General features: G+C 60.6%; 1 protein-coding gene across 1 annotated transcript in view; it reads right to left on the bottom strand.

The window, feature by feature from the left end:
- The window catches only part of MGAT5B (alpha-1,6-mannosylglycoprotein 6-beta-N-acetylglucosaminyltransferase B), a gene marked incomplete at both ends in the record, with an annotated part of 67,297 nt that overhangs the window by 31,561 nt on the left and 23,187 nt on the right, over nt 1-12,549 (bottom strand). Inside the window, 5 exons of the mRNA XM_080922640.1 lie at nt 7,030-7,199; nt 8,111-8,275; nt 8,850-9,020; nt 9,886-9,959; nt 10,460-10,575. Coding sequence (XP_080778766.1) covers nt 7,030-7,199; nt 8,111-8,275; nt 8,850-9,020; nt 9,886-9,959; nt 10,460-10,575 — 696 coding nt within the window. The remainder of the gene's footprint in view (nt 1-7,029; nt 7,200-8,110; nt 8,276-8,849; nt 9,021-9,885; nt 9,960-10,459; nt 10,576-12,549) is intronic.

Raw genomic sequence — 12,549 nt, 5'->3', positions numbered from 1 at the left:
TGGGTACTGGTGGGCCAGGGGTAGGGCAGGCAGAGGGTACTGGTGGGCCAGGGGCAGGGTGGGAAGAGGGTACTGGTGGGCCAGGGGCAGGGCGGGCAGAGGGTACTGGTGGGCCAGGGGCAGGGTGGGCAGAGGGTACTGGTGGGCACGGGGCAGGGCAGGCAGAAGGTACTGGTGGGCCAGGGGCAGGGCAAGCAGAGGGTACTGGTGGGCAGGGGCAGGCAAGACAGAGGGTACTGGTGGGTACGGGGCAGGGCAGGCAGAGGGTACTGGTGGGCAGGGGCAGGCCAGACAGAGGGTACTGGTGGGTACGGGACAGGGCAGGCAGAGGGTACTGGTGGGCACGGGGCAGGGCGGGCGGAGGGTACTGGTGGGCACAGGGCAGGGCAGGCAGAGGGTACTGGTGGGCCAGGGGCAGGGCGGGAAGAGGGTACTGGTGGGCCAGGGGCAGGGTGGGCAGAGGGTACTGGTGGGCACGGGGCAGGGCAGGCAGAGGGTACTGGTGGGCCAGGGGCAGGGTGGGCAGAGGGTACTGGTGGGCCAGGGGCAGGCCGGGCAGAGGGTACTGGTGGGCACGGGGCAGGGCGGGCAGAGGGTACTGGTGGGCACAGGGCAGGGCGGGCAGAGGGTACTGGTGGGCATGGGGCAGGGCAGGCAGAGGGTACTGGTGGGACAGGAGTAGGGCAAGCAAAGGGTACTGGTGGGCAGGGGCAGGCCGGGCAGAGGGTACTGGTGGGCACGGGGCAGGGCGGGCAAAGGGTACTGGTGGGCCAGGGGTAGGGCAGGCAGAGGGTACTGGTGGGCCAGGGGCAGGGCAAGCAGAGGGTACTGGTAGGCAGGGGCAGGCCAGACAGAGGGTACTGGTGGGCCAGGGGCAGGGTGGGCAGAGGGTACTGGTGGGCCAGGGGCAGGCCGGGCAGAGGGTACTGGTGGGCACGGGGCAGGGCGGGCAGAGGGTACTGGTGGGCATGGGGCAGGGCAGGCAGAGGGTACTGGTGGGCCAGGAGTAGGGCAAGCAAAGGGTACTGGTGGGCAGGGGCAGGCCGGGCAGAGGGTACTGGTGGGCACGGGGCAGGGCGGGCAAAGGGTACTGGTGGGCCAGGGGTAGGGCAGGCAGAGGGTACTGGTGGGCCAGGGGCAGGGCAAGCAGAGGGTACTGGTGGGCAGGGGCAGGCCAGACAGAGGGTACTGGTGGGTACGGGGCAGGGCAGGCAGAGGGTACTGGTGGGCAGGGGCAGGCCAGACAGAGGGTACTGGTGGGTACGGGGCAGGGCAGGCAGAGGGTACTGGTGGGCACGGGGCAGGGCGGGCAAAGGGTACTGGTGGGCCAGGGGTAGGGCAGGCAGAGGGTACTGGTGGGCCAGGGGCAGGGCAGGCAGAGGGTACTGGTGGGCAGGGGCAGGCCAGACAGAGGGTACTGGTGGGTACGGGGCAGGGCAGGCAGAGGGTACTGGTGGGCACGGGGCAGGGCAGGCAGAGGGTACTGGTGGGCAGGGGCAGGCCAGACAGAGGGTACTGGTGGGTACGGGACAGGGCAGGCAGAGGATACTGGTGGGCACGGGGCAGGGCGGGCAGAGGGTACTGGTGGGCACAGGGCAGGGCAGGCAGAGGGTACTGGTGGGCCAGGGGCAGGGCGGGAAGAGGGTACTGGTGGGCCAGGGGCAGGGTGGGCAGAGGGTACTGGTGGGCACGGGGCAGGGCGGGCAGAGGGTACTGGTGGGCCAGGGGCAGGGTGGGCAGAGGGTACTGGTGGGCCAGAGGCAGGCCGGGCAGATGGTACTGGTGGGCACGGGGCAGGGCGGGCAGAGGGTACTGGTGGGCACAGGGCAGGGCGGGCAGAGGGTACTGGTGGGCACGGGGCAGGGCAGGCAGAGGGTACTGGTGGGCAGGGGCAGGCCAGACAGAGGGTACTGGTGGGTACGGGGCAGGGCAAGCAGAGGGTACTGGTGGGCAGGGGCAGGCCAGACAGAAGGTACTGGTGGGTACGGGGCAGGGCTGGCAGAGGGTACTGGTGGGCAGGGGCAGGCCAGACAGAGGGTACTGGTGGGTACGGGGCAGGGCGGGCAGAGGATACTGGTGGGCACGGGGCAGGGCGGGCAGAGGGTACTGGTGGGCACAGGGCAGGGCAGGCAGAGGGTACTGGTGGGCACGGGGCAGGGCAGGCAGAGGGTACTGGTGGGCCAGGGGCAGGGCGGGCAGAGGGTACTGGTGGGCCAGGGGCAGGGCGGGCAGAGGGTACTGGTGGGCACGGGGCAGGGCGGGCAGAGGGTACTGGTCGGCCAGGGGCAGGGTGGGCAGAGGGTACTGGTGGGCCAGGGGCAGGCCGGGCAGAGGGTACTGGTGGGCACGGGGCAGGGCGTGCAGAGGGTACTGGTGGGCACAGGGCAGGGCGGGCAGAGGGTACTGGTGGGCATGGGGCAGGGCAGGCAGAGGGTACTGGTGGGCCAGGAGTAGGGAAGCAAAGGGTACTGGTGGGCAGGGGCAGGCCGGGCAGAGGGTACTGGTGGGCACGGGGCAGGGCGGGCAGAGGGTACTGGTGGGCACAGGGCAGGGCGGGCAGAGGGTACTGGTGGGCATGGGGCAGGGCAGGCAGAGGGTACTGGTGGGCCAGGAGTAGGGCAAGCAAAGGGTACTGGTGGGCAGGGGCAGGCCGGGCAGAGGGTACTGGTGGGCACGGGGCAGGGCGGGCAAAGGGTACTGGTGGGCCAGGGGTAGGGCAGGCAGAGGTTACTGGTGGGCCAGGGGCAGGGCAAGCAGAGGGTACTGGTGGGCAGGGGCAGGCCAGACAGAGGGTACTGGTGGGTACGGGGCAGGGCAGGCAGAGGGTACTGGTGGGCATGGGGCAGGGCAGGCAGAGGGTACTGGTGGGCCAGGAGTAGGGCAAGCAAAGGGTACTGGTGGGCAGGGGCAGGCCGGGCAGAGGGTACTGGTGGGCACGGGGCAGGGCGGGCAAAGGGTACTGGTGGGCCAGGGGTAGGGCAGGCAGAGGGTACTGGTGGGCCAGGGGCAGGGCAAGCAGAGGGTACTGGTGGGCAGGGGCAGGCCAGACAGAGGGTACTGGTGGGTACGGGGCAGGGCAGGCAGAGGGTACTGGTGGGCAGGGGCAGGCCAGACAGAGGGTACTGGTGGGTACGGGGCAGGGCAGGCAGAGGGTACTGGTGGGCAGGGGCAGGCCAGACAGAGGGTACTGGTGGGTACGGGGCAGGGCAAGCAGAGGGTACTGGTGGGCAGGGGCAGGCCGGGCAGAGGGTACTGGTGGGCACGGGGCAGGGCGGGCAAAGGGTACTGGTGGGCCAGGGGTAGGGCAGGCAGAGGGTACTGGTGGGCCAGGGGCAGGGCAGGCAGAGGGTACTGGTGGGCAGGGGCAGGCCAGACAGAGGGTACTGGTGGGTACGGGGCAGGGCAGGCAGAGGGTACTGGTGGGCACGGGGCAGGGCAGGCAGAGGGTACTGGTGGGCAGGGGCAGGCCAGACAGAGGGTACTGGTGGGTACGGGATAGGGCAGGCAGAGGATACTGGTGGGCACGGGGCAGGGCGGGCAGAGGGTACTGGTGGGCACAGGGCAGGGCAGGCAGAGGGTACTGGTGGGCCAGGGGCAGGGCGGGAAGAGGGTACTGGTGGGCCAGGGGCAGGGTGGGCAGAGGGTACTGGTGGGCACGGGGCAGGGCGGGCAGAGGGTACTGGTGGGCCAGGGGCAGGGTGGGCAGAGGGTACTGGTGGGCCAGAGGCAGGCCGGGCAGAGGGTACTGGTGGGCACGGGGCAGGGCGGGCAGAGGGTACTGGTGGGCACAGGGCAGGGCGGGCAGAGGGTACTGGTGGGCACGGGGCAGGGCAGGCAGAGGGTACTGGTGGGCAGGGGCAGGCCAGACAGAGGGTACTGGTGGGTACGGGGCAGGGCAAGCAGAGGGTACTGGTGGGCAGGGGCAGGCCAGACAGAAGGTACTGGTGGGTACGGGGCAGGGCTGGCAGAGGGTACTGGTGGGCAGGGGCAGGCCAGACAGAGGGTACTGGTGGGTACGGGGCAGGGCGGGCAGAGGATACTGGTGGGCACGGGGCAGGGCGGGCAGAGGGTACTGGTGGGCACAGGGCAGGGCAGGCAGAGGGTACTGGTGGGCACGGGGCAGGGCAGGCAGAGGGTACTGGTGGGCCAGGGGCAGGGCGGGCAGAGGGTACTGGTGGGCCAGGGGCAGGGCGGGCAGAGGGTACTGGTGGGCACGGGGCAGGGCGGGCAGAGGGTACTGGTCGGCCAGGGGCAGGGTGGGCAGAGGGTACTGGTGGGCCAGGGGCAGGCCGGGCAGAGGGTACTGGTGGGCACGGGGCAGGGCGTGCAGAGGGTACTGGTGGGCACAGGGCAGGGCGGGCAGAGGGTACTGGTGGGCATGGGGCAGGGCAGGCAGAGGGTACTGGTGGGCCAGGAGTAGGGAAGCAAAGGGTACTGGTGGGCAGGGGCAGGCCGGGCAGAGGGTACTGGTGGGCACAGGGCAGGGCGGGCAGAGGGTACTGGTGGGCATGCGGCAGGGCAGGCAGAGGGTACTGGTGGGCCAGGAGTAGGGCAAGCAGAGGGTACTGGTGGGCAGGGGCAGGCCGGGCAGAGGGTACTGGTGGGCACGGGGCAGGGCGGGCAAAGGGTACTGGTGGGCCAGGGGTAGGGCAGGCAGAGGTTACTGGTGGGCCAGGGGCAGGGCAAGCAGAGGGTACTGGTGGGCAGGGGCAGGCCAGACAGAGGGTACTGGTGGGTACGGGGCAGGGCAGGCAGAGGGTACTGGTGGGCAGGGGCAGGCCAGACAGAGGGTACTGGTGGGTACGGGGCAGGGCAGGCAGAGGGTACTGGTGGGCACGGGGCAGGGCAGGCAGAGGGTACTGGTGGGCAGGGGCAGGCCAGACAGAGGGTACTGGTGGGTACGGGGCAGGGCAGGCAGAGGGTACTGGTGGGCAGGGGCAGGCCAGACAGAAGGTACTGGTGGGTACGGGGCAGGGCAGGCAGAGGGTACTGGTGGGCAGGGGCAGGCCAGACAGAGGGTACTGGTGGGTACGGGGCAGGGCGGGCAGAGGATACTGGTTGGCACGGGGCAGGGCGGGCAGAGGGTACTGGTGGGCACAGGGCAGGGCGGGCAGAGGGTACTGGTGGGCACGGGGCAGGGCAGGCAGAGGGTACTGGTGGGCCAGGGGCAGGGCGGGCAGAGGGTACTGGTGGGCCAGGGGCAGGGCGGGCAGAGGGTACTGGTGGGCAGGGGCAGGGCAGGCAGAGGGTACTGGTGGGCCAGGGGCAGGGCAGGCAGAGGGTACTTGTGGGCACGGGGCAGGCAGAGGGTACTGGTGGGCCAGGGGTAGGGCGGGCAGAGGGTACTGGTGGGCAGGGGCAGGGCAGGCAGGGCAGGCAGAGGGTACTGGTGGGCCAGGGGCAGGGCGGGCAGATCTCAGCACTGAGGAGGTTGGTTCCATGGAGCACGTGGAACTGCCCACAAAGTCTCCGAGTGGGACAGTGTTCTGCCCCCTGCATCCATGAGTTGGTCTCTGAGTCTTGAAACAGTGCTCCGGACGTCTCCCTACTGGGCCCTTTAGTTCCCAGTTCTTTGGTTTTTGGAGGCATCGGGGCTACTTCTCCGCTGCCCACTCAGGTGCTCCCTGTGGGTACTGTTAGGTTTGCAGCAGCATCCTGGACCCCATCATCTCTCTCATCTTCAAAGCGGGTCCACTCTTGTCCTTGCCACTTGCTCTAGAGACACCGTTTAACCTTTACTGTGCCCACAGAAGAGCATTACCATAAAGAATGACCCAGGCCATGCGGATGACACTCCAAAACACTGGCTTCTGTTAATGCCCCTGCCAACTATACAGCCCAGCCCCCACGTCCTCATTCCCCGGTTCGGTGAGACTGGCCCATGAGACAGAATTCAGGCTCCAGGTGTCCTGCTCGGCTGAGGGCAGGCAGAGCTGGACCTGTGTCCTGAGTATTAGTCTCCGTCTTAAGGTGGAGAGTAGCAGCTCGGTGGGTCGTTTTATTCCTGAACACCATAACTGCACTGGTACGTGTCTAGAAGTCCATCTAAAAGATGTGCTTTGTATGTCTCCAATGCCACACAAGAAATATAAAAAATGAATAAAAAGCTTATGTATGTCTGCATCCAGCAGATGAATGATAAAAAATATTACCCCAACTAGACAACAGACAAAACACACACACAAAGAACACAGACACACAAGCGCACAAACAACATACACACAAGCAACTTACATACACATAGACAACATACGAAAACACTCATACACACATACACACACACACACACACACGCCTATCCTTCAGTATCCCTCTGTCTGACTGCCTATCTGACGTTGTCTGTCTGTGTCTGTCTGTCTGTCTGTCTGTCTCTCTCTCTCTCTCTCTCTCTCTCTCACACACACACACACACACACACACACCACACACTCCAGTTCCTTGTATTCCGCATGCTCTTACTCTCCATACCCATCCCCCACCCGTTCTCAAACACAGTCTCTTCATCCCCAAGCACAGGGTGGGGGTGAGTCTATGTTCCACACAGCCAGAAGGACCTGGACAAGCCCAGCTTAGCAGTCAGCATCACCTGTTAACCGTAGTGCCCTCATAGGATGCCTAAGGAGTCCGACTCCAAAAACACACCCTGAAGACTATGCCTAGCCCACCAGAAAGACAGGCGGCGGGGAGGACCTCACATGCATATGGTGACTCCTCTCATCAGACAGTATGCATTAGCCTGTGAGCACAAACCCAAACCCTACTCTCTTGGCAAAGGCCAAGAGCTTGCTTGCGGTCTAGTGCTATGCAAACACACTTCCTCCGTGGATTCCAAATACAAACAGGCGTCTGCACAGAAGAGGGAGCAGGAAGCAGATGGGCAGGTGGAGGAGGAAACCAGGGAGGACCAGCATCTGACAGAAGGCCCTCTCCAGGCTGTGGGCCTCACAGGCAGCGCATCAGCTGGGTGGCCAGGCTGTCCTTCATCCCCTCCCTTCCCCATCAGGATGCGAACGGCTCCCTGGCACTCACCTCTGCAGCTCCTTGAGGGAGACCGTGATCCGCAGGCTGTGGCCCAGCACGTAGAGAGCAGCCAAGATGTCTGCCCACTGCACCATCTCTCCCAGAGGCCCGCCCTTCAGCACCCTTGGGCTGAACACGTCCCCAGACTCCTCTGTCAGGAAGCCGATGTGGACAAGGATCTGGGTGAGCAGGACATAGGAGGAGGGGTCAGAGGGCAGTAGCAGCTCTCAGGTTTGTACACCCCACTCCCAGGATAACCCCAGAGACCATCCACAGCACACGAGGTCTCCAGGCCAGGCCTGATGGGCTGCTTTTACACACAGAATGTTGGGGCTGTGGGTGAACAAGACGGTTGTGCAACTGCCCCATGGAGCTTGCTTTGCAGATGAAAGCGTGGACAGCAGTACCCACAGGCAAGACTGAGTCAAGGCAGAGTGTTATGAAATGACAAGGACTCCAGAAGGAACAGAGAGAGCCAACAAGCATGTAGTGCTCTGTTACAGGAATAAAAGGATGGGTAGACAGACGGACAAATGAATGGACAGACGGGTGGACAGGTGGGCCAACAATCCTTCCTCAGTCTGCTATCCTCAGACTCCTTTAACCTTTCTGCCTGACTCGATGAAAATGTTCCAAGGATGCAGGACTTTGCAGGGCTGATCATCCTGGCCCAGCCTGAAAAGGGGCCAGGGGCTCAACAGTCCATCCTGACCCTGTCATTCTCAAATCCTGGGACTGAGTTAAAAGAATCTAATGCACTGGTTCAAGGACATGATGCATCACACCCAACCAGAACTCCCTGTCTACCTGTGACCACCGAAACTCTGTGCCCATTTGGAACCACAGGTTCATATCCACTTAGAACTGTGTCTACTTGGAACCTCATGCCAATGCCCACCTGGTGCCCCTCACCCACCTGGAGTTCCAGGCTCAGCTAGAGTTTTACACTCACCTGGAGCCCCATGCCCACCTGTGGGCTCACACCCACCTGGTGCCCCACACCCACCTGGTGGCCCACACCCACCTGGAGCCCCATGAGCCCCAGTGCTGTAAGCACATTGTCTAAGCACACCCTGAAAAGATAACATACTTGCTTCTGGTCCCTCTGGACGTCCCCCAGCTTCTGTGCCAGGTACTTGGCAGCCTTGGTCCACTGTGCGGTGAACCGCCTGGTTCGCTTCTTCATGAAGATGAGGGACTCCTTCCCACTGCCCATCAGCTCCAGGAGGTGGGATAGGTTGCTCCGGAACACAGCCTAAGTTGGGGCCACAGGCCAACTCTCTCAGTCCCTGACCATCCTTTCTCCATCCCCAGCTTCCCAGGACAGAAGCTGCCACATACTGTAAGGTGAGTGCCTGCTCCAGCATCAGGATGGGAGGTTCTGCTTGTACCTTCCAACGCTCACACCAGCCCTCCTCTCCAGTTAACCACCCACCCCGAGCTATCTGAGAAGCCAGTTGTCTCCGAAACACCAGGGATGAGACGCCTTTGAATGGTGCCAAGAACACTGGTGCCTTGAACCTGTTAACTCTCTAAGCCTGTGACTCTTCACCCATTAAATATACCCAGAGAAGGACAAATACAGTGTCATGCACTCAGATAGCCTCAGTATGTGACAGCTATTATTGCTGCTATTCTAACCCATTAAGGGATGTCTCCAGGACTTCAACCTGCCTCCCAAGCAAGTTCCCTGTACTGGACTCCACAGAAGGATCTGGTGATCCTCAGCTTTCAGAGCTGGGAGCCCCATTGCACGGGGCCGGGAAGAGGGGACAGCCGGAGTGAGGTTCCTTCCCACTGTCCCTTAAGGATATCCAGTCTAGGCTTACCTGGACTCTGGGAAGGGACTTGAGGGCTGTCCGAGCAGCTGTCTGGTTCCTCCAGGGCAGCGGGGGGCAGAACCACTCAACCTCACTGAGGTAGATGAGGAAGGAGCACTCGGTGCCATCCACGCCAAAGAAGGCGTAGCAGGGGTCGGAAGTCCAGCGGGCACGCATCCACTACGAAAAAGGTCAGGCCTGGGTAGGCAGCCAGCAACCCATACACCACCTCACAGACCCCCTCCCTAGCCACGGGGTCCCCAAAATCTCCCCAGTTGGTCAGGAGCCATGAGGCATACCCCAACCTAAGGATGCAGCGGAGACATACAACTGGGCTAGGGAGGCTGGTCAAGATCAGTCAGCCCTCTACCACTGAGGACCAGAGAAGGAGGTATGTCACCTCCCCAAAGCCTCAGACCTGAGCCTCGGTGGACATAAAGGGACCAAGCACTAACGCAAAGGTGTAGGAGGTTCAGTAGCCCGTCTCCCTTGTCTTGTCATCTTAGTTAGAGGCAAGGTCCTAAGGCATCCTCTACGGAGACCAGGGCCAGGGAAGCTCTTTCCACAGGGGCTCCATGTGATCTCTAAAGAAGGGGTCTGTAGCCCCACAGACTATTTCTTAAAGGTTCAGAGCTCGAGAGGAGCTGTCTTTAAGCCCGTGGATAAATTCTCTGCATGCACGGACATTGTGTGGTCAAAAGTGCCCCTGGAGGTGGGCAGGAGGGGGCCTTGGTCCAATAAGCCACAAGCTGGGAAGGAGGACCAAGACCTGACTGGAGCTCATTCCTCACCAAGAGGTCAGAAGGGGTCTCTAGGTGGCCAAAGCTCCTGAAGGTAACAGGCTCAGAGGGCTTCGGACTGATTCTCATGGTAGGCCCAGGAGAGAACATGTCTCTGAGGTTGGTCGCTACTCGCTTATGCTGAGTTAGGGACCTAGTCAACAGAGGCCATCTGGGACAGAGATCCAGAGCTGAGCTGGCCTGGCAGAGGAGAAGCCTCCCACATGTCTGATCTCCACCCTCAGGGAGATCCCCCAAGGCCTCACCTCCACTTTTCCCGAACAGTCAGGGAACTTGGGATCACTGGGCGCTTCGCACTGGTCCCTCCGACCTTCAGAAACTGCAAAAACAGAAGATGGCTTAACTGAGACACACTGGGGCCTGGAAGTAGCAGAAGAGAGAGGGCAAGGTGAAGAGGTCTGTGGTAGGACAGAGCAGTGGTTACCCCTCCCGCCCCCTCACCTGAGGCTTCTCCCATCCCACAGTCCTGGAGTCTGAGCCACCCTACTCCATTTATTCAGCTTCCTCCAGATTCAGAGCAGCAGTGGCCTCCCAGACGGACACCCCAAGCTCCCCACAAAATACACTCTTGCTTTTCCTGAGAAAGACAGATGGGCGGAAGCCTCCAGCTTTTCCCAAACCAAAAGGAACAGCATCAGCCCACTCTGTCCTCCCTCAAGCAGGCCAGGATGGAGTCGACCAGGTCCCCCTCCTGAGACACTCAAGTAGGGCCCCCAAGAACTAGGCAAGCATTACCAAAAAAAATGGAACTTCCTGGAGGCTCCGCCCTATCCAGCAGGGCACTGGCCTCTGGGGACACAGGGGACACAGGGGACACACCCTTGTTATGCAGAATCAGGCTGTGGCGCAGGATCTGGTCCACCTTCACAGCGATGTCGGACACATTCTGGGCAATGGCCTGGATCCTTTCAATGAGGCTGGCCCCAGGGGTGAGCCTAGAGGGGAGCGAGGAGCCAGAGATGAACCCATGGACAGACAAACAGCCCGCGTGGCCTTCCCATGGACAGTCAGCAGAGGCCACAGCAGAAACCAGGTGAGAGTGAAGCCAAGCTTGTCTCCCCCTGTCACCCCCCCACACACACACCTTGGCCACAGCACACTTCTGCTCACTGTGTTCTCAGTACGTCACACACAGCAACTGGGACTGAAGCAGACGAAGAATCTTCTGTCTTCCTGCCAAGACCCTGAATGGACGAGCCCAGGAATCCCCGGGTGACAGAGGCCTTTTGCTAGGCACAGCTCATCTGAGTCTGTTCACACCAAGTTCACACCAGCAACCTAGAGACCTGTCAGTGAACTAGCACAGGTTTCCTGAGAACCCATCCTTGTGTGTGTGTGTGTGTGTGTGTATGTGTGCCTGGGAGAGTGTGTATATGTGAGTGTGTGTCTCTGTGTGGTATGTGTATGTATAAATGTGTGTGACTGTGTGTCTCTCTGTCCGTGTGCGTTTGCATATGTGTGTCTGTGTATATGTGTGTGACTGTGTGTGTCTAAGTGTATGTGTGTGTCTGTTTGGTATGTTTGTGTGTGTGTGCATGTGTGTATGTGTATGAATGTGTGTGACTGTGTGTTTGTGTGTGTATGTGTGACTATGTGTCTCTGTGTCTTGTTATGTATATGTGACTGTGTGTGTCTCTGTGTGTGTGTATATGAGTGAGTGAGTGTGCATGTGTGTCTCTGTTTGTGTGTGTATATATGACTGTGTGTGAGTGTGTGCGTGCGTGCGTGTGCATGTGTGTGGTGGGGAAGGAGACAGGGCAGAATTGACTGACATCCCTCTACTGCCTTCCCTCTTATAGAAGAAGCACTGCGTACTGAACCTGCTGCTTCCTGATTGGCTAGATGGGCTGAGCAGACAGTGATGTGTTTATGAAACAATAAAGAGAGAGGGGATGTGTTCTGGGGAGGTGTGGGGAGGTGTGAAGAAAGGGGTGCCTCTGGTGGTCCCGTGTTGAGGCATCACTTCCCCCTGAGGGACCAGCTGCATGATGGCTCAGCACCGGACTGCTCCCAAGTTCAACTCCCAGCAACCACATGGTGGCTCACAACCACCTGTAATGAGATCTGATGCCCTCTTCTGGTATGTCTGAAGACAGCTACGGTGTACTCATATACATAAAATAAAATACTTCTTTAAAAAAAAAAAAGGATGTATTTTATTTGCTAGTTGTGGTGGTTCACACCTTTAATCCCAGCACCCAGAAGGCAGAGACAGGCAGATCACTGTGAATTCCAGGACAGCCAGAGCTACAGACTGAGACTATGTTTCAAATAAATTAGTAAGACAAACTAAGATTTATTTTACATATGCATGTGTCTGTGTGAGTTAGTGAGTGTGAGTGAGTGTGTGTGTGTGTGTCTGTGTGTGTATGTATATTCACATTTGTGCAGCTGCCTACAGATTCTCTGGAACTGGAGTTAAGGCTACTTGTGAGCCACCTGGACTGGGAGGAGGGATCTGAACTCCGGTCCTCATGACTGAGCAGCTAGTGTTCCTAACCACCGTGCCATCTCTTCAACCCCCTTTAATTATTCTAAGACAGTCTCGTGTAGTCCATACTGGTCTCAAACTTGCTATGAAGTAGAAGATGGCCTTGAACTTCTGACCCTCCTGCTTTCCCCTCCCAAATGCTGCCATTCCGGTGAGCACCACTGTGTCTGGTCCACGCAGTGCTGGGGACGGAGCCCAGGGCTAAGCAGGCATCCGACCAACTAAGCCCCGTCCCCAGCACTGCGTGGACGTCTCCTCTGGATCTCGAAAGAGCCCTGGACACAGACATTAAACCCTATATTTTTCTCCATCAGTATGGAGCCGCTTTGATTTTTGGAGAATTTATTTCTTGTCGATTACTGGCCAGTGCTCCGGGAATCATATTAGTCGTTAGATGAAGTATTTATCTCACAGCACA

Source organism: Micromys minutus, assembly GCF_963924665.1.
Source record: "Micromys minutus genome assembly, chromosome: 10".
In the NCBI taxonomy this organism is placed as follows: Eukaryota; Metazoa; Chordata; class Mammalia; order Rodentia; family Muridae; genus Micromys; species Micromys minutus.
The sequence above is the reverse complement of the archived record's forward strand: the minus strand, read 5'-3'. Positions and strand labels throughout refer to the sequence as shown.